General features: G+C 41.8%; 1 protein-coding gene across 1 annotated transcript in view; it reads left to right on the top strand.

The window, feature by feature from the left end:
• LGR5 (leucine rich repeat containing G protein-coupled receptor 5) overlaps positions 1–21,989 on the top strand; it is a 76,875-nt gene extending 54,886 nt beyond the window's left edge. Inside the window, exons 8-18 of the mRNA XM_081878744.1 lie at positions 1,780–1,851; positions 2,753–2,824; positions 2,952–3,020; positions 3,381–3,452; positions 6,785–6,850; positions 7,687–7,758; positions 9,337–9,408; positions 11,332–11,457; positions 18,065–18,210; positions 19,179–19,262; positions 19,943–21,989. Coding sequence (XP_081734870.1) covers positions 1,780–1,851; positions 2,753–2,824; positions 2,952–3,020; positions 3,381–3,452; positions 6,785–6,850; positions 7,687–7,758; positions 9,337–9,408; positions 11,332–11,457; positions 18,065–18,210; positions 19,179–19,262; positions 19,943–21,033 — 1,942 coding nt within the window. The 3' untranslated portion in view covers positions 21,034–21,989. The remainder of the gene's footprint in view (positions 1–1,779; positions 1,852–2,752; positions 2,825–2,951; positions 3,021–3,380; positions 3,453–6,784; positions 6,851–7,686; positions 7,759–9,336; positions 9,409–11,331; positions 11,458–18,064; positions 18,211–19,178; positions 19,263–19,942) is intronic.
• Positions 21,990–22,358: the final 369 nt, after the last annotated feature.

The following is a 22,358-nucleotide window of genomic DNA, read 5'->3' as shown; positions in this document are numbered from 1 at the left end:
TGGATCAGGGAATACATGAAATGGAGGTTGCCCTGAAAATAAAAGATAACAGTAATACTGATTCTAAATGGCTGGCGCCTCTAGGATAGATTCAGTAATTTTAATGTGATCAAGGCAAAACACCGTGTTCAAAATGATACATTTTTATGTTCTGTCCCCAAGAGATGGGGAGGCTGACATAGAGGAAGCCAGCATCTAACCAAATAAGAATCTGACTTTCTCATATTTAGTATGCTCACAGGATGAGATACTCAGCCACTGCGCTGGGAAAAGCACTGTGCTATGGGTTGACTTTCTTTGGGGATCATGGACAACAATAACTTTCCTCACCAAGAGATTTATAAGGGAGTAAGGGGTATGTGCTTTTACTCTGTTACAGCATGGAATAGCTGCAACCCTTTTCTTAAGCTATTCCCCCCACCTGCTTAAGGTTGAAATACGCAATCAGGAGGCTGACTCGATGCTTCTACATCTGGTCTGTACCATTCCATCCTGCACATAGGGAAATCAGAAAAAAGTTCCATCTGCTAAAAAAGGGCCTGTTCTACACAACTTAAATATGCAAGAGGACGCCTGTTCTTTTTTCACTTGGCCATGCAACTGCACATTCAAAATTGTCATGGTAGGCAGAAAGTTAGTGTAAGGTTGTTACTGTATGTTGAAACAACATTAATGAACAAATAGCTAACTTCTACAATAGGCATGCTCACGGCCTGAATCTTGAAAAACTCGCCTTTACATTCCCCCCAATGATATGATGTTGCAGATGATAAAGCACTGTGGAAATGTCTGGGTTTTTATATGTAGCTTATAAATCTTTTTTAAAAAATAATAATTAGTGTTGTGCTCTGCCTCAACTTTAATTGTTCAGGGTTCTGCTCTAGAGATAATTTTCTTGTGCAGCCAGTATTCTGAGCCAACCTACTAATAGCAGCAGCTGATGGTCTTGCTCAAGCCATGCTTCAGTTTAAATCTGGGAAGCTTTGTTCATACCTGATTGAACAAATGAACATTTCCCACACAAATCATTACTGTTCCTGCTGAACACTTCATTGCTGCCTTTGTTTCTGACAATAGATTATTACTCATGTGAATAAAATGCTGTAATTAATTTGGAGACAATTTGCTTCCTTCTTAAATGGCAGCAATTACATTGTTTAGCTTGTCCTTTTTCGCTTGTTCATCTAAAATACTTTTCATAAAGAAACTGTGAAAGCCTAAAATGTACAGGATGCCCTGGGATTTTATGTATGTTTGCATTCATTAGCACCCTGATCTGAAACACATTTTCTTGGGAGCTGGTCCTATTTATTTTAGTTAACTTTGTCCAGTAAGATATTTAGAAGAGTGGCATGCTTGCATGAGGACAGGTTCAGTGGGACCTACCTCCAAAATAAACATGTATGCGAGCTCTGGCTGCAAATCTCATTAACAAAAAACGTCGCTCAGCATAAACTGTTCATAAACACTACTTTACCAGTGTATCACAGAAACATTTCTTCATGTTGCTACTAGAGGGAATGGGCAAGTTCACTCCCTGCAGCTTTTAGGAATAAAAAGAAAGACTTGAGAAAATTGCTGGTGTTGTTGCAAAATTCCGCCCCTCCCTGCCTGATTGTCCATCCATCCATCCCCATTTACTGCCGTAAAGTCTAGAAAACAGAAGACCTCCATTATTACACCTGCCAGCATTCTACAGATCTGAAATTTTTTATCCCAAGAGACTGTGCCTTTCACATATTGTGTGTATGTGTATCATGCTCTCTGTTTCCTTTCCAGGGGGTTTCATAGTAATAATATCAAGTCAATACCTGGACAGGCATTTGTGGGCAATCCATCCCTTATAGCAATGTAAGTAGTATCAGTTCACCTTTAATAGAAAATGTGAAATTAATTACTAAATTTCGTTGTGTATCTTGCTTCTCTGCTTTCTGTGAGCAGGCCATTGCTTCTCAAACTTTATGAAATCTCGCCCCCCCCCCTTTTCTACACATTAAAATCAAGGTTGGGAAATCCAAATTTTGAGCTCCAGCTCCCAACAGACACATACATGATACAATGGCATTTGGAAGGCGAAAAAGTGAATAAAATGCCATTTTATAAAGAGTTACTTGTGTAAAAAGCCTTACATAGTTTCTCTTTATATCCAAACCAGGAAACTGTTTACCAGGTTGACGTTGGTTTCAGATCCTGTTTTTTTCCGTAACCTGATAACCCTAGTTTCCACATTTGGAAAACAGAGCATGTTGGCACAAGTCTTGTGCATATCTCTGCTTAATAAACTGAGATATGTTAGTGCGGAAACAAGATGGGAGAGTTTCGCTAGGCTAGTATGAACACTATCTTCCTATTCATTTCTTACTCTGAATGTGTGAGGTGTGTTCAATTCCATCCCTGCCTTTATTTATTTATTTATTTGTTTGTTCATTAATTTATTTCCTGCCCTTCACTCTGATGTCCCTAGGCCACACATTTTGTCAGTAATGCACACTGAAGTATAATCTCACAGTTGGTCTAAATCAAAATAAGCATATAATTGTAATCTGGGGAGCAAATTCAAAAAGCAAGGGAGAAAGGTGTGACACATTAAAAGAAGTAACTCCAGAGGAGAAGGGGTAAAGAATAGATTGCAAGCTAGCTCTTCAAAGTTTTAATAAGAAATGTCCTGCCCCGCCCCCCGCCGGTTTATTGCAAAAGTATTTAAAAATATAAAACTTGAGTATTAAATGTGTCCTCCTCTTCTTCCTCACAGCCATTTTTATGACAACCCTATTCAGATTGTGGAAAAGTCTGCTTTTCAGCACTTACCTGAACTCAGAACCTTGTATGTATCCATAAGTTCACCACTAAAACAACAACTCCTTTGCTCTTTCTATCTATCTATCTATCTATCTATCTATCTATCTATCTATCTATAAATCCCTCTAATTACATTGTGTTTGTAACTTTAGGACACTAAATGGTGCTTCACAGATAACAGAGTTTCCCGATCTGACTGGGACAACAAGTCTGGAAAGCCTGTAAGTATCAGACAGATAGTTCATGTTACTGCTGAAAGCAGATGGCATTAATTATTGCCGATGCTGACTTGCTTTAAAGAAGCTGTCCTTCAACCAATCATGTTCAACCCAGTCTGCAACCGTGATCAATTCAAATTTCTTGGATTTGAGCTAGTTTGATCCCATTGACACTACGATCTGATTCATGGTCTTACTCCTTGCATGGTGGAGAAACAACTGAACACCCCTCCCCATGCTCCATACTCCTTTCAGAAGCCCATTCTCACATAAGCCTGATTCACAGGATCTTCTCTCAATCCCTCCTCCCTGGTGGGCATTGGCATGAATCACTCTAAGGAGATATGCCTAATTTTTTAACAGGACCCTTACAGGAACTCGGATCACATACCTTCCTGAAACAATCTGTGATCAGCTACCCAACCTCCAAGTACTGTAAGTATAAAATACATATTTACATTAAATCCTAGGAACTTTCAAGATACAGCATTCTCAGAAATGTGTTATATCATCACCATGGAAATTCACTTATTTAGCTCTTGTAATTCAAGAGCATAAACAGATGCATAACAAAGAGCCTAGCAACAATATTCCAGCGTCATGTAAAGACTTAGTACTAGCACTAGATTGAGTATGGTGAGTGCTTAGTGTGTTGGTCCAGGGCTGGTGAGACTGAGCTTAAGTCCCCACTGAGCCACAAAGCTCGTTAGGTGACCCAGGACCTGTTGCTGTCTCATAGTATAACCCCTCTCTCAAGGCTCTTCGGCAGGTGGGATAAGAACTGTATGCCGTGTTAAGTTCCTTGCAGAAAAAGCAGGATAAAATAAAATGTATCCAGCACTGATCCAGAGCTAATGGTGTATTAAGCAGAGTAAAGGAAAAGGGTAAAGGAACCCCTGACCATTAGGTCCAGTCGTGGCCGACTCTGGGGTTGCGATGCTCATCTCACTTTATTGGCCGAGGGAGCCGGTGTACAGCTTTTGGGTCATGTGGCCAGCATGACTAAGCCGCTTCTGGCAAACCAGAGCAGCGCACGGAAACACCGTTTAACTTCCCGCCGGAACGGTACCTATTTATCTACTTGCACTTTGACGTGCTTTCGAACTGCTAGGTTGGCAGGAGCAGGGACCGAGCAACGGGAGCTCACCCCATCGCGGGGATTCGAACTGCCGACCTTCTGATCGGCAAGTCCTAGGCTCTGTGGTTTAACCCACAGCGCCACCCGTGTCCCATTAAGCAGAGTACAGAACATAAATGATGCATGGCCCCTAGTTGCAGTGCCTACAGTCTGTACTTGATACACAGGATTGTGGTGGAGAGACAATGTCTTTATAATGCAAGAAAAGTAAAACACATGGTGGGACGGCCTGGCAAAATGAGATGAGCAAGCAATATCACGAGTCAGAGTATGCTCAGTTAACTGATTGCAGTGACCATAAGAGAGAGAAAATTGAGAATGTATAGGATTTATAGAATGTATGGATTTAAGCAAGCTTCCTCCTGCTTTTCAAATAATTTTTAAAAGTCGCCCGTGTCCAGAAAGCATACATAAGGGGCCAGGGAAGCCCAGTTTCCATTCTGTTAAAGGTTGTTTTTTTTTCTGATAATCACTGAAATGGGGACAGACTCCATCCTCACTTATACCTTAATGTTCCATACCTTTATTTTCTCTCCAAGGCATATTTATTCAATTGGATTTTTGAACACTATACGCAAGATGTATGGGAGACCTGTTTCCCTATAATGATTAACCAATACATTATTGTAGCTTACAAGAATGCTGCAGTGTTAGTTTAATCACTATCAAAAGTAATCATTCTGTCTACTTCTTTGTGAATGGGCCAACTGCACTTTCCTTTAATGATTACATCATGATGAATGTATCTGGCATTAGTTTGCTTAGCCAACGTTCTAATAACACTAGCTAAAAACATACAGTCATAGTGCCAAAGTGGCTCTTGTGGGCACTTCTTAGAAAGTTGGGTACTAATTCTATCACAGCAACATTAAATATTGCTGCTTATGAGCTACCTTTGCTCCTCTGACTTTGGGAGCAAAATAAAGTATCTTTTCCTGCAAAGCATAGAATAGGACCAAACTCAGTAAAGGTGTTTCAACTGACAGTATTGTTACCATCACAGATCAACTGTATATGTATAGAATTATCTGATTTAAATTCACATTTGTGGGGTTGTTTTTTTAAAAAAGGGGGGCGGGGAAGCATTGACAATTTTATTTTAAATGCAGAAAAGGCCTACATATAAACAAAATCATTCAGAAATGTTGGCTCAACTTACGGAATATTTTTCTTTGTCCAGATTGCAAGTTTCTCATTTGTTTCTATTTCGGCATTCCTCTCATGCAATTAACCATCACGCAAGCGGAGAGAATAGCTGCCTGCCTGCTGGTTCCAGCCCTGGCATTGTGTCCCCTCCACTCCTGCTTCTACTGCCCACCTGTTGTCGTGTTTTTTGGGGGGGTGGGGGAGAGAGAGAGAATGCCTATAGACGGGAGTTTCCTTGCAGGCTCTCCTTGTAGTGTAGAACCATATCTGAGTAGGGAGGATAATTGTCTACAGGCTTAAAATGTGCAGTGTGTGCCCTGGGCCATATGCTTCCATGAGAATCTTTTCTCAATATCTGAAGCAACCAATCCTTAAGACCAGGGAACCTGACGTGCAAAGATTACCATTCCTAATCCACAGGGTGGCCTGACAGTTCTTTCCTCCAATGTTTCTGCTTTTTGTGGCTTTGTTGTTTTGACCATTTTTACAGTTACTTTACGTTACCCTTGGGATAGAATTTCCACTCTAACACACACACACACACGCGCGCGCGCACACACACACACACACACACACACACTGGTAGCCAAAATGACCTACTATAACTTTACCATTTTTGTGCCTCTGCAACTTACACCTGATGAGGTTACAAGTGCACCTCTTGTGTTTTACTTCCTGCTAAATGAGCATGCTCTTTAACTTTGGCATTGATACCCTTCTCCCATTGAGTGGAGATGGATCTTACGAGAAGTAAATGCTCTTTAGGCGGGGAGCTTTCCCATCGCACCCATACAAGGAGAACTTTAAAGTTAACTTCATAAGTTAATTTTAAAGAATATTAGCCCAGGGACAAAACCTTACCAACTAAGGTTAGAAAACAGAACCAAGGGACATGTCCCTGTGTCCACTCTCATTTCTTTCTTTACAGAGGCAAAAGTCATATTAAGCCTGATGGGAGTTTCCCCTGCACAAAGGAGTACAGGATGCAAATCTATTTCCCTTTTTTCTTTCTTCTTTTTACAATTTCTGCAAATTACCGTGGCTTGTTTTTGATTAGCTATATTATACTATAAATGAGTCCAGATGTTTCAGTTATTCTGCAATTTGTTGAGTTTTGGCTCAAATCATTTGAAGGGCTTTCTCTCCCCCCACCCCATAGTGATTGATTTCAAAGTTAGTTCTAGTTCCTCAAACCACTTTCCTCAGTTAAAGATATGGCAGTTCTAAAGGTCAGAGGCAAGATTATTTAATTTAAAGTGTAGTCTGGGAAGCTAATTAAATTTCACTGTGATTGTAGTTTGAAAGATCAGATCCACCTAGAAAAATGGTTTAAAACCAAGTATCTAGTAGATTATTTTAAGCAATTAAAAGAAGAGTTGTGTTTTGAAGGAAAACTGAATCCAGAAAGAAATAATAACCCTAAATATATTTTTACTATTTAACAGAATTAGCCACCTTATATTTTTCTGTATTTGTATTTCAGAGACCTCTCATATAACCAGCTGGGTGACTTGCCTCATTTTACTGCTTGTGAAAATCTTCAGAAAGTGTAAGGTTACAATAAATAAAAAATAAAAATTTATGTATGTGCACATGAGGAAGGTTTTACCATCCCCTCCAATGCAGGGAGTAGACCTGTATATATGAGTCAGAAGTTTTGTTTGTATTTTAAATTCATAGTTTTGGGTTAGGGGGAGAAGCATTTGGTGAGGTCTGGTGCATCATGTATCCCATCATATCACACATTTCTTTTTCAGGTTTAATGTGGAGGAATAATAAAAAAATATAACTATAAGGGGCTTTTGATGGTGGGGAGGATTGATGATTCAATTTTTTAGATGACTCTGTCCGTGGAGTTTTCAGTGGAGCGGATAAGCTCTAAACTTTGATCCAGGATATGATGCTCTTCCCATCTAGCTTGCTTCTTATGACGCCTTCGCAGCTCCTTAAACCTTGCTCTCTTCCTTTTGGATAAAGAGACAGGATGAATAGGATACATATTTCTGGAGTGCAAGTTCTTTCTTATGCATGAGAAGACTGGAAATTCTGTTTTTCGTGTAACATATAGCTCTAAAAGAAATCTAAACAATGGCCAGGATTCAAATAAACATACAACTAATTCTGCACACTCAACCAAAGGGGGCTTTGTACCTATGCTTCCTGATAACCAGCCCCAAGTAACCGTAAACCTAGCAACTTTTGCATCTGAGAGATCAGTTTGTGATGTGGTACAGGGACTGGAAGTTTCGGGGCAGGAGGAAGCAGTCGAAGTCCCACTAGATATGCTCAAACTCTTGAGACATCCGAAGTAGTTCTGGGATCCTGAGCAGCATTTGAAGTTCTCTAGAAGTTGTTTTCTCTAAAGCCATTTTTTTGCCATTACAGTGATTTACACCACAATGAAATATATGAAATCAAAGTGGGCACGTTTCAGCAGCTGGTTGCCCTACGTTCGCTGTGAGTATAGCCATAAAAGAGCTATTTACCTTGGTACTGAGAAACATGGAAGCTCACATTCCTTTCCTCTGCCTGCTCCTACATATTCTGCTTTCCATTTTTCCCCCTTTGATCATTCAGCTTGCCAGGTTAGATTTGCCAAAGCAAAACAAACATTCTGACGTTGAAAATTTCCAGCAATGAATTCACACAGCCGTGAACAACAACAAAAAACCCCAACCCTGAAATAGCTTCCGCTTGCAGACTTCTCTGAAGAAATAGGAAGTTTGATTTAACTCATATAGAAGCCTCTTATGGGTACACTTCAAAATCACTGCTGAATGGAAAAGCTGAGTGAATTGTATACAGATGGCAGTACGAAAGAGCAAGGAGCAGAGTGTGTAAATGTACAAAAATTGATGGCCACACTTCATGTAATGGGAGTAATAATTGATCCGTTTCTATAATATTCAGTGTTGTATTATCCTATGTTGGGTTTTCCACAGGCAGCAGACTCTTCTTATATATGTTCTTATTATGATGAAGCATTGGCGCAAAAAACAACATGCATCCTGAAGGAGATATGAAAGGGAAAATGTGGGAGAAAGATTGGAAAGACAGAGAAATTGGCATATGAGAGTAGCAGATGTGAAAGAGGAAGAAGATCTATTGAGAAGCTAGTAGATAACAGAGAAAGGTTCAGTTCAGGTTTAACACTTCCACAAACCATGGTTTGTTAAAGCAGTCTCCCTCCCTTTCTGCCATCGTTTCACATGCCTAGTTTGAGGAGACACTTTCTGATTTATAAAATCAGTTTCCTGTAACATCTGAACTACATAGCTATGGTTTAAATATAGCCTGTGAACCAGGATTACAAATCAGGGTTTGATGCTGATTGTAAACTTAAAACTGCCTACATTTCCTGGTTCAGCTGTCATGGTGATTTAGTAGTTGGGTCTCAATCTCAGTGTAACTGAGGAGTGAAGGGAGTGAGAGAAGAACCCAACACTCCCCCCCCCCAATAAACCATAGTTTGTTCAAACAGCAGTAGTTTATCTGAACCAGACCAGAGATCATCCCATAATTTGCTTATTAGTTATCTAGATCCTGGATCAAGGGGAAGAGATGTGTGCATTCAAATTTGCAACCCAAAACATTTGTATGTTTCAGTAAGCCATAAAATGTGCTCCTGCTGTGCTCCCTTTCTTGAGCCAAGAGCAAAAAACTATGACCCTTGTTAGTGTGATGTGTGAATCAGTTGCTTATGGTTTGTTTCTTCCAAACAAACCATAGTAAGTAAGCCAAGAACAAACCTTGGAGGCAAACAAACTGTGAGCACTGGTTCACACAGCACACTAAGCCTAGACTAGTGGTTTGTTGGACCCAGGTCAACAAAGGGAGAAGCAATCTGGCTGTGTGCAGTAGCATGCTCCTCATTCACAGTAAGCCATGACTTGTGGCTTATCATAATGTCCAAACACAGGTCTAAAATTAGCCTACTGGAAGTGATTTCATGCAGTTAATTGTTGTTTAATTTAAAAGATTCAGAGTAAATCTCCATGCATTTTTAAGCATATATAATTTTCTTCCTTTCTGCAGGGATTTAGCTTGGAACAAAATATCAGTCATTCATGCCAATGCATTCTCCTCTTTATTGTCTCTGATTAAACTGTAAGTATTCTGCTTTTTTAAATTTCTGATGCTGTCCTATTATGATCATTCAAATACCCAGTGGCAAAAAAGCTCTATTCAGTGCAGGGTAAAATGGAATGACAATTTAATGAACAACAAAATGCAAAACAAAGTAGCTTTGGCCTTTGTTTGGCCAGCCATAGTGGTCTTGCATTTCTGCATTGTTTCGTGGTATCAATTAGTGATGGAGAGAATGCAGAACAGGAGAGCTTGGGCAGCAGATGCCTAATGTCTAGCACAACATGATTAAATTTGGATCAGACCCAGATCACTCTGGAGCCTGGCTCTAAATCTAATTAGATTCAGTCAGCTCCTGCCTACCACAGTATTTAACTAGAGCCCTCCATGTTGTCCCACATTTCCCCTAGTTTACTAAAGTGGCAAGGAGGGTTGCATGGCCTGTGGCATGAGGCCTTCAAGTGACTATAGGCACTGCACAGGTGCTTGGAACCATAGCATCCCATCAGTAGGTGCCACTGTGCATGTTCTTGGCAGCGTGCATAGATACCAGGAGTAGGGCGGGCTCTACTATGTAGCGTAAGCAGCATGACTTGCACAATGCAAGTTTCTCTCTCTCACTTTATGGTCTGGCTTTTGACACAACCCTGGTTTGCACGACACAATAAGCCAAAGCTAAGAGCAAACCTTTGAGGGACGCGGGTGGCGCTGTGGGTAAAACCTCAGCGCCTAGGACTTGCCGATCGCATGGTCGGCGGTTCGATTCCCCGCGGCAGGGTGAGCTCCCGTCTTTCGGTCCCAGCTCCTGCCCACCTAGCAGTTCGAAAGCACCCCTAAAGTGCAAGTAGATAAATAGGTACCGCTTTATAGCGGGAAGGTAAACGGCGTTTCCGTGTGCTGCGCTGGTGCTGGCTCGCCAGAGCAGCTTTGTCACGCTGGCTGGCCCCGTAACCCGGAAGTGTCTGCGGACAGCGCTGGCCCCTGGCCTCTTAAGTGAAATGGGCGCACAACCCTAGAGTCGGACACGACTGGCCCGTATGGGCAGCGGTACCTTTACCTTTACCTTTAAGAGCAAACCTTGGCTACAACTTTTGGTTAGTGAGGAGAGAGTTTAACCACGAGAGTCAGCCCAGGTTCAACACGGCACAGGGGTAAAAAAATAATTTAAAGAAAGACCAGGGAGAAGCAAAGTTTCTGTGAGCATGTCTCCAGGAGCCTGCACATTCACATTCTCCTGGTAAGCCATAGTTTGGCTTAGTGTGGCATGCGAACCAGGTCAACGATGATTACATACAAATAACATACCATGGAAAAATTTGCCTGCTCTTTAAAAACTGTGAGCTGTATCCAACTATGTTTTACTCAGAGTAAAATTAATGGCCCTAAGTTAGTCGAGTCCCTTAATTCCAATAGATCTGCTCTAGGACTGCTGTAGAGTATTAGAGGAGGACTAAAGTTGGACACAACCCTGTGCTAGAAGGCATCAGTATAAGTAACAATGGCTGGTTTTTTTAATTCTGTGGGTGCTGTTGCTAATATCCCAGATGCTGACCAATTTTGCAGAACCCAAGCAAGACAATCTAGTTAGGTTGCAAGCACACCAACATGCAAGTACACATAACTTCAGTAAAGGCCCTTTATGCATCAAAGAGTTGCCAACAATAAATAAATGGAGGGAAGAATCCAGTAACATGTTATTGCAGTCCTGTTCCTTTCCATGTGGCTTGTACAAGAGATCTTCCAAGTGGATTGGGCTCTGAGGTGAATCAGCAAATTTACCAGTGACCCAAGGTGCATCTTTTGTCAGCTGAATCGTCTTTATGTTTTATCGTTTGCAAAATTTAATACTCTGCGACAATAACAAATACCCTCAGGCAAAATAAAAAATAAAAAATCCCACCCTTCTGGAATAGTAAACTAGTTTCCCCCCCTTTAATTTTGCAGGGATCTGTCATCCAACCTTTTGTCCTCTTTTCCTGTAACTGGCCTATATGGTTTAACTCATCTAAAATTAACAGGAAATCATGCACTACAAAGTTTGATATCATCTGAAAACTTTCCAGAACTCAAGTGAGTACCTCATTAAAACTAATAAGGCACACTTGTGCTCATGTGCAATGGGAGGGGTGTCACTGTATAATGTGAGTTACTTCCTATTCAGAGGCTTTGAACCACAGCACTGAAACAAAGATTTACATGGTAAAATTATAGACTTAATACATCCTTTGTATCTCAAGAAAATATGATTGATTTTGGACACCCTGGTAGCTGCTCACTTTGAAACACATCTGCTTCTCAGCAATATCCCCCCTAAATAAACAGCCCCTGTTAAAATTTATCTAATTTGTGTTTTATAGTGGCTAGCTCCCTTCATTTGACCATTGCTTTATTTTAGCATTTGTGCTGCCAAAGCGAGCACTTGACCATTGTTTTATAAATTACCCCCATTTTGAAAAATGTAGGGAATATATAGCTGCAAACAAAAAGAAAAGAACTGAATCAAGTAGGTGGTTTGAGGGTGGCAGTAAAATACTTTGCCATATTGACTTAATGCAAAAATACTGTAACCAGAACATCTGAGGAAGAGCTATTGGTGGTCTGTTCTTTTGAGAGGTGGAGCTGGCATGTAAAAAGATACCAGCAGTGGCGTAGCGTGGGGGGTGCAGGGGGGGCCAGCCGCACCGGGCGCAACATCTGGGGGTTAGGGTTGTTGTAATTGCAGACTCTTCTACACAGCGGAATGATGAGCAGTACGTGCCACATACTTTACTTTACTTCATTTACACTTCAATGCTGAGAGATTACAAACGTGCATCTTGCCTCTGCGAGAGCAGAGAAGCAACTCATCTCGGAAACAAAGAAACACCGAGAGAAACAGTGAAAAACAGGAAACCAGTGTACGTCACATCCAGTCTCCCATTCCCGTGGGAAACCCAACAGCAACTCTGACTGTGGAATGTAAACAATGTCCCGTGACAAGCATTTCGCTGCACAGTGAAGAAAGCAGAAACCAACATCCTCCCCCTTTCTGTGAACATCACTGGGCAGCGTGTTCGTACAATATCAGTACAAACCCAACTTCTGTACATAGGTACAGTGTTGATCCCTTGATACAATCTTGGACAATACATCAGCAGGAATTTCGTTACCTGGCATATAGGACACCGTTATGAGTCCCTTCTGAATACATTCCCTAGCATGTTGCAACTTCAATTGCAAGTGCTTCGTGCTTTGCTTACAACCTTCAGAATTCAGCAAAGCCAAACATGCTTTGTTGTCCTGGTAAACCTGGATTGGACATTTGACAGGAATTTTCATGTCTTTGCACAGTTGTAACAACCATTCACAATCTTTAAGTGAATATGACAGTGCATTCAGTTCAGCTTCACAAGTACTTAAGCTAACTGTTGTTTGCTTCTTGCATGACCAATCAAATAGACCCTGATTGTACATGTAGCAAACTCCAGACGTACTTTTCCTGTCTGTAGTGTCACTTCCAAAACTTGCATCTGCAAATATCTCAAGACTACCAGACTTCTGATTGTTAAATCTCAGTCTGTAATGCATAGTGCCTTTCAAATACCGCGCTATGCGTTTCAGAGCTTTCCAATCCTTAACAGTAGGATTGTTGACTTGTCTGCTTAGCAAATTACAGCTAACAGCAATGTCAGGTCTTGAACATCTGGCAATGAAGTTTAGCTTGCCTAGCACACTTCTGTACAGTGTAGTGTCAGAAAATGCTTCTTCAGTGTCATCTACCTGATAGCCTGTTGTCATCGGTGTGTCTACAGGGTTAGCATCCATCAGGTTTAGTTTGCTTAACACATCAGCAATTTTCCGTGACTGGTGTACTAGAATGTTACCGTCTTGATCTCTTTCTATTTCCAGAGATAGGTAGTTGTTTACCTCACCAAGATCTTTCATGTCAAAGTGCTCTTTCAGTTGAGCTAGGGCGTTATTGTACATTGTGACATCCTTCCAAAAGAATAAAATATCATCAACATAAAACAAGCAATATAGCTTCTTTTGCCCCTCCTCTTCGACAAATACACATGGATCAGCTTTCCCTTGCTTAAAACCTAGAGAAAACAATACTTCAGTGAGTTTTGTGTGCCAACACCGTGCACTTTGTTTGAGACCATAAAGGGACTTCTTCAGAGCACAAACAAATCCCTGTTTTACCTGTACGCCATCAGGTGGAAGCATATAAAGTGATTCACCTAGAGATCCGTACAAAAATGCTGTATTCACATCGTGGTGACTAACGTGTAGATTCTCCTCTGCAGCCAGCTTGAGCATAAATCTAATGCTCTCATACCTCACTGTGGGTGAGTAGGTCTCGTGATAGTCTTCACCTGGTACCTGTGCAAAACCTCTGGCTACCAATCTGGCTTTGTGTCCGACTATCTTGCCATTTTGATCAGTCTTCGCTTTGAAGACCCATTTGCTTCCAAGCAGTTTCATTCCTGGAACTACTGGAACTAGCTCCCATGTTTTGTTCCTCTCTAAGGAATCAAGCTCAGCCTTCATGGCATTTAACCATGGCTCAGCATCCTTTGAATCCAAATCCTGGATTTCTTGGAAACTTGAAGGTTCAAATACCTTCTTGGAGCTTTTAACAGCTGTTACTGCTATCTTAGCAAATTCATCAGCAAATCTCTTTGGAGGTCTGCCTTTTGTGGCTCTTTGTGACCTGCAAATTAGCCTTAAGTCTTCAACACTCTCCTCTTCCTTCTTAGGAGAAAAGTGACCTATTGTGAACAATGGTCCTTCCAATTCTTGATCAGAGCTATCAGAGGGTCGCATAGAGGCTTTCGCAATCTTGAAATCCTCTGAATCACCCGATTCAGTTTCAGACTCAGAATCAGAACCTTCATCAGTGGGTGTGGGTTGTTGTGGCTGCTTTTGCTGTTGCCTATCCTCAGTCTCATCATTGTCATCAGGATAACATTGGAAAATTCCCACATTCTCCCCCCACTTGGCATTGTACTCAACACTTCTTGTGAGCTTAATTGTCTTAGAGTCAGTCATCATTATTCTGTAAGAACCTTTCTGATAACCTAGAAAGATACCATGCAATCCACGCTTGCCTAACTTGGAGCTTAGTGGTGTGTGAACCCACATGTCAGAACCAAAAATTTTCATGTGTTTGATGTAAGGTTTCTTGCCAAACATCTTCTCATAGGGGGTATAACCAATCGCTGAAGATAACCTCCGATTATAACTGTAAACAAAACACGAGAGAGATTCGGCCCAATAACTCTCTGGAAGATTGGCTTCATGCAGCAAGGTTTTTAACCCTTGAAGCAATGTCTGATTTGCCCTCTCGCAAAGTCCATTCTGCCATGGCGAGCGAGGACTAGACAAATCGTGTTGAATTCCTTTCTCAGTCAGAAAAGCTTCAAACTGCTGAGAAGTGAATCCCCCCCCGCGATCAGTGAAAAGAGTCTTTATCTTCTTACCATGCACATTTTCCAACCAAGCACAGAATTCCTTGAACCTTGGAAAAGCCTCTGATTTCTGCTTGAGATTGTACACATAAATATACCTGGAAAATGCATCAATGAGAACCATGAAGTACCTGTTTCCACCCAAAGAGGGCGATAGTGGACCAACCAAATCAGCATGAACAACCTGGTATGGTTCTGTAGCTTGCCTACTAGACACCTTACCTTTCGCAGCCATTTTCACCTTGTTTGCTGCGCATGCCTTGCACTTCATGTGGTACCTGCAGGCTTTAATAGTCATACCTTCAACCAAGGCAGGCATTTTAGATACTGCCTCAAAATGCAAATGACCAAATTTCCTGTGAAAATCATGAATACACTCTGCATGCAAACTTTTGTTAGAACCTGCAATGCAACAACTTTCACCCTGCACAACATCATCAAAATACAAAACAAACAAACGATCAACATATTCAGCATGCAAAACATAATCGTTTTTCTTTGTGACGGTGCACTTCTTGTTCTTGAAGGAAACGTCAATGTTCCGTTCATTCAGCTGCGCAACACTGAGTAGATTGTGTGTGGCATCTGGAACGTAAAGTACATCTTGTATCGATAAGTCCAAACTGTGAAGAACAACAGTTCCGTAGCCTTGACTGGAGATTGTGTGGTCGTCCGCCTGGTGAATCGCACCTTCCTGCGGTGTAAAAGACACGAACAGTCGCTTATCGTTGCACATGTGGTGGGTCGCTGCTGAATCAACTACGAAGAAAGATCTAGACGTCTTCTGGACCTTTGCAACCTTTGGAGTGAAGCGTGAGACCATTGCCTTGTGCTGCGTTGTCCTGGACACCGGACCTTTGCCTTTGCTTTGGCCTTTTCCACGCGATGAGCTTTCGCTGCGCTGCTCTGTCTTGGCCCTGGGATATCTGCATTCCCTCTTCATATGGCCTAGACGTCCACACGAGTAGCATTTCACTGCCTTCAAAGCTTTGGCGCCATGTGGTGGTTCCACTGCATTCTGGGATGACGTCTGTGAAGACTCCCCCTTACCCATGCAGCTAGCACCCCGGCGGTCTGCTTCATTCAGAATCACGGCAGTAACATAGGCTACTGTGAGCTGAGCAGTTGGCTGAACAGCAATCTGAGTGGCAACGGACTCCCAACTTGAACCCAAAGAATGTAGTATCATGAAGGAATGCACAGCCTCTGGAAAGGTGAGTCCTCTCTGTTGCAGCTCATGTCTCAGATTCTGCATCTCCATCAGATGTGTACGCACATCTCCACCTTCAGCAAGTGCCATATCATGCAGCTTGGCATAGTAGAACAAAGAGGAACCAGCTTCTGTCCTCAAATGAGCCTCTCTCAAAGCGTCCCAAATTTCTCTGGCTGAGGTCTTATCACGCAACAGACAGAGCTCTTCTGGGGATACTATCAATGTAAGAGTTCCCCTCGCTTTGGAATCTTTAGCTGTCCATGCATCTGTAATTGGAGCTGGGGGGTTTTCTGTAATAACCTCAAACAGACCCTCTTTCCGCAGAATAGCCTCAGCATAGAGAACCCAGTCTGCATAGTTTTTCTTATTGAGCTTAGGAATCCCAAAAGCATCAGCCAGCCTTGCATTTGCCATTTCTGCTGCTTTAAACAAGCTGTGTTTCTGCTGCTTCAAACCTCATTCCAAAAGCAAGTTTAAAAGTACTTTCGGTTTTCAAGCCTCCCAAGCCTGTGAGCTTGTGCCTTTGAAGCCTTTGCGCCTGGCCGCGGCAAACGGCTTTAAAAGTTCAAAGTCCAGCCATAAAGCCATTAACTAGGAGCTGGCAGGCTGCCTGGAGCATGAGCACATACCTCTCATCAATCAACTTGACGCGCAGAGCAGATAACGCCGATCCGTTTCTCTGTTCCTCTGCCAGCATTCCGACTCGACTTCTGGAGTCCATTCTTCAGTTTGATTGCATTTTTCTGGGCCCGGAACCAAAAAATGTTGTAATTGCAGACTCTTCTACACAGCGGAATGATGAGCAGTACGTGCCACATACTTTACTTTACTTTATTTACACTTCAATGCATCTTGCCTCTGCGAGAGCAGAGAAGCAACTCATCTCGGAAACAAAGAAACACCGAGAGAAACAGTGAAAAACAGGAAACCAGTGTACGTCACATCCAGTCTCCCATTCCCGTGGGAAACCCAACAGCAACTCTGACTGTGGAATGTAAACAATGTCCGTGACAAGCATTTCACTGCACAGTGAAGAAAGCAGAAACCAACAAGGGTTAGGGGGCGCAAATCCACGGGTTAGGGGGCGCAAATCCACGGGTTAGGGGGCGCAAATCCACAGGTTAGGGGGCACAAATTACTTGCCTTGCCCCGGGTGCTGACAACCCACGCTACGCCACTGGATACCAGTCAGGCTCCACCAATGCCAAACAGGAACAGCATCACAATTTGATGCAGTGCACCAGTATCCTGGTCCAGCCCAGGGTGTTGGTTGCCATCATGGAACTGCAGCCTGGAGGCAGCACAAAAAGTCAATATGTCAGCATAAGCCATTCTGAGCTTCTGTATCTACATAAGTCTACAAGATCAAAAGTGTGATGTTCAAATAAGCAATGTAATTGAGCTAAGGGTTATGCAAGGTTTTAAAAAAGACCAACAACCTATAGTTTGGCATCACATTTGAAATATCCAAGTTATGTTTCCTGTTCAGGTCATATAAATCATTATTATGTTCATAGCCACTCCACTCCAATCTGACTCCCCACTGGTTTTCTGATTCTCACCCCCTGCAGACATTATTCCATAGTTATTGAATAGTCCTCATGTGGATATTTTTCAGTTTCCTTTCCATTTAGAGTTTTTCTGGTTTTTTAAATGTAATTCTGCAAACCTTGGGATTTACACACACATCTGCTGATAATTCCTTCTTGTTCATCAGCAGTGTTGTGTAGCTACATAAGCAACAGTGCTCACAGCCTGAACATTGAAAACAGAAGGAATTATGGCATGTGTGCAATGTTCTGAAATGTACAGGGATGTGGGAAGAATATGCTTTCCCTTAATTTTTTTATATTTGTTTAATGAGTCAGAGCCCTGCCTCTCTATTGCTTCAGTTTGATGCTAATGCCATTTGCGTTGACTTTGCAAAGGATGTAGGTTGAATACACTGATGTTCACTGATGTTCAGAGTACACTGATGTTTTGATGTTCATAATCTTGTCTGTTAATTCTAAAGGGTGATTGAAATGCCTTATGCTTATCAGTGCTGTGCATTTGGAGCTTGCGATGGCCACTACAAAATCCAAAACCAGTGGAACAAGGATGAGAACAGCAGTGCTGAGGAATTTCAAAGGAAAGATGTTGGCATTTTCCATACACATGGTAAATAATAAGAATCAGTTTTAAAAGAGGCCACTTACTGTGACTGGAATGTGGCTACCAATAATCAAATGAATGTATGCCTTTCTGATTTCAGCCTTTAAAATAAAATGAGTCTCCAATAAGATGCCTATTTTACCCTTGTAAAGTAATGCTTTCGAATTTTACCTCCTCTTGGGTTCTTTCTCCCCAGCTTTGTGTGGGCAGACATGGCAAGGAGCTGTAGGATTCAAGTTTTTTTGTGGTGAAGGATTGGGATCCATTGCTTGGTGAGTTGGGGATCTAGAATTCCTCTTGATTCCCACTCCCAACTCCAGCAAGGCTTCTCCACTCCAAGGGGCAGGGGTGTGGAATGGGGGGGACACATCTGCAAGAGAGTGAGGGCAGCAATGCAGTTTTTTGCCTTCTGTGACAAAATTTGTAGATCCAGCTCTGCCTTAGAGTCTAACGGTTGCTACTGTTGTTAAAATCAATTTCCTGAATGTAACACAAAATGCCTTACTGATTTTTTAAAAAATCTAGCATTGCCTCTGTTCTTTACAGACTACAGGAGGACAAATGTCTGCCCAATAAGTGTATTATCTAAAATTCAACCCAGCCGAAAGGGAGGGAAGCAGGTGTAAACTGGGATATATATAATTTGTTCTTTATTTGAGTTAGGTGTCCTTAGAGTTAGTTACAGGCTAAGTTACTGTAAGGCATCTTCTGGAAATACTGAATTAATGGATGAGCTGTCACCCTTTCTCTGAATGCTTAAGAGATTAATGATATATGACTTAGGCCCAGGCTATTTGAAGGACCATATACTTGCTTTGAGATCTTCAGGGAAAATGCATCTTGGTAGCGCCACCCTTAGAGGCATCTTTAGTGGGGACGAGGGAGAGGGCCTTCTCAGTGGCTGCCCCCAGGCTATGGAACTGCTTTCCAAGTGAGACAAGACTGGCACCCACCTTCTTCTCATCTTTTTACAGATGACCGCGACTTTGAGGATTTTCTTCTTGACTTTGATGAAGATTTGAAAGCTCATCATTCGGTGCAATGCTCTCCCTTTCCAGGTATTGATCTAGCTACATCCAATCTGTTGGTTGGTTGGTTTCAAAACTCCTTCGCTTCCTCTCTTGGCAGACTCCGCACTATATTCTAGAAAAAGGAGCTATGAAAAAGCGCAGTGCTCCATGGTGACTGCAACTCAGTGCGTGCTTTGTACGCAAAAGATCCCAGATACAATCCCTGGCTTTTCTAGGTAGGGCTATGCAAGACTCTTGGCGGAAGCCCTGGAGAGCCACTGCCCAACCTTTAGGGGCCTGGGGGCACATTTGTAAATCTAAACAGCTGTTGTGAGCACCACAAAAAAACCATTACACAGAGCAAAAAAAGGCAATGCTCAAACCGCCACCTCTCTGAAACAGCAGACAAAATGCATGTCTGTGCTTAATGGAGCCTCTGCCAATGCCCTGCTGCTAGAAACTCCTGTGCTGCGTTCTTCTTTTAGTGGTACCAGCACCACCACAATCCCTTTTCCTTCTTCCCTTAAAATAATAATAATAATACTGTTACAATAGCAGCAGCAACACTGGCAGTTTCTTCACCACCTGTCCTGGGCTCTGCGAAAGGGCTGGCAGAGGAAAGGATGTCTTCTTAGGGCTCAGGCACTCTGGGCAAAGTGGCCAAGAGAAGGCCTGTGTTGTTGCCACGGCAGCTAAAAGCACTCATCTTTCCTGTCTCGCCTTTGCAGGACCCTTCAAGCCTTGTGACTACCTCTTCGGGAGCTGGCTAATCCGAATTAGCGTCTGGACCATCGTGGTTTTGGCCTTTGTTTGCAATGCATTGGTGGTTGTGACGATCTTCAGATTCCCGCTCTTCATTTCCTCCATAAAGCTGTTGATTGGACTAATAGCCATTGTGAACACACTCATGGGTGTGTCCAGCAGCGTGCTTGCCAGCATGGATGCATTAACTTTTGGAGTCTTTGCTCAGTACGGAGCTTGGTGGGAAGGTGGACTTGGTTGCCACTTCGTTGGACTTCTCTCCATCTTTGCTTCAGAGGCTTCCGTTTTCTTGCTGACGCTAGCAGCTCTTGAGCGCGGCTTTTCCGTGAAACACGCCACAAAGTTTGAGACCAGTGCCACTCTTGCTAGCATGAGGGTAGCCATCTTGTTTTGCTTTGTCTTGGCCTTAATCATTGCAGTGATTCCAGTACTTGGGGGAAGTGAGTATGGGGTTTCCCCTCTGTGCATACCTTTGCCTTTTGGGAAGCCAACTGCTGTGGGTTACATGGTGGCACTGGTCTTGCTGAACTCTCTCTGTTTTCTTATAATGACAATAGCTTATACAAAACTCTACTGTAGTTTGGATAAGAGAGAATTGGATAATGTTTGGGACTGCTCCATGGTCAAGCATATTGCCTTGCTACTTTTTACTAACTGCATTCTTTATTGTCCTGTGGCTATCTTATCATTTTCTTCCTTGTTAAATCTTACTTTTATTAGCCCAGAAGTAATTAAACCAATACTTTTAGTAATTGTCCCCCTACCTGCATGTCTAAACCCACTTCTCTATATACTTTTCAACCCACACTTCAAGGAAGACCTGGGAAGTCTTCGAAAGCAGATGTTTTCATGGAAAGCATCCAAGCATGCCAGCCTGGTTTCTGTTAATTCAGAGGATGCAGAAAAACAGTCATGTGATTCAACTCAGGCTCTCGTAACCTTTGCAAGCACCAGAATATCATATGATATTCCCGCCAACAATTCACTAGTGCCATCATCGTATCGAATGAGTGAAAGCTGTAACCTGTCTTCAGTAACATTTGTTCCATGTCATTAGCTTCATCTCAGAGTCACCTGTGTTTAAAAATTATCAATCACACGTTTATTAAATGGGTGCAGTAAGAGGAAAATAATTGTCTACTACTATTGGGTGGCAAAGGCTTGGTGACAATGAAAATTGGCATCCTAAAGCCTAACATATACCATCTCAGTCTGGTTTAGAGACAACCACTCTTGAATCAGCTGAGGTTCAGACTCAAGAAAAAATCCAAAAGCCATTGATGTTTACAGCACTGGCTCTGGTGATTCAAAATAGATCAACATTTCTCACTGTCCGTTCACAAATCTTTTAATGGTCACAATGAAACTTCCACTAAGCTGATTTTTTTTTTTTAATGGGACTTCAAATATTAAGAAAATGAGATTATCTTGGAAGTATTTATGGAAAATGTACCACTCCTAGTTGCACAGTACATATTTACACATGAACTGGCCTCAATGTTCTAAGCGTGAAAGTGAAGAGCCGCTCTTAACTGGTTAAAGAGGTTGAACATAGCACAGCTTATAGGCATTTGAGTTAGAATTTTACATTAAGAAGTCCCATTAGCAATAGCAGACCTGCTTTGGAAGAACCACATTGAATACTATAGGTTGGGAGACCTGAATTGTTTTCAGTTTTATCCAGCATCACTTTTCTGAGCTGACACATGCATCATTGGGAAAGAAAATGAACAAATGCGGAAAGTATGCACCCGAACGCCGGCTGCACGGTTATCATATTCCTTTGTCTCCTTGGATTTTGAAGCAATGCAGCGTGCAACTGGAGCTCTGTTCTTAAAACTACTTTGGATTAAACAAGAGATCATCTGACCATGGCACAATACATACTACAATGTTTATTTAGCTTTACTTTTACTGTGGTTCGGTTATGGAGTGCTGCTTAATGTCAGTGAAATTGTTCCTCACATGAATATATATTCTTTTGTATACAAGAAGTAAAAGAATAAGTCTGAAGACTGGCTCAATAAAGATTCTTTTATATTAAAAATTGAACTTCAGAACAAAAACAGGCCACTATGCATACTATTTTCATAAGCAAGTTTGAAAGCTATAATTGAGATATTTTAATGGGAAAATAATAAAATTCATTTGAGAAGCTTTTTTTAAAAAAAAGATTTGTAAATATAGAACTGTATTTATTATTACAGTAAAATCATACTAAAAATGAGAATAAGCCATGTACAGTTTTGTACTGATATATTTCCTAGATTTCTATTTTCTTCTCATATATTTGACTAAATTCACTATCTGTACATAATATATGTAAATGTGTAGTGACTGTAAATAGAGGATGTGCTTTCTTTTCTACTGGTGTTTCAAATA

This window comes from Podarcis erhardii, assembly GCF_964252035.2.
Source record: "Podarcis erhardii genome assembly, chromosome: 10".
Taxonomy (NCBI): Eukaryota; Metazoa; Chordata; class Lepidosauria; order Squamata; family Lacertidae; genus Podarcis; species Podarcis erhardii.
Note: the sequence above shows the minus strand (reverse complement) of the source record. Positions and strands in the feature narration are given on the sequence as shown.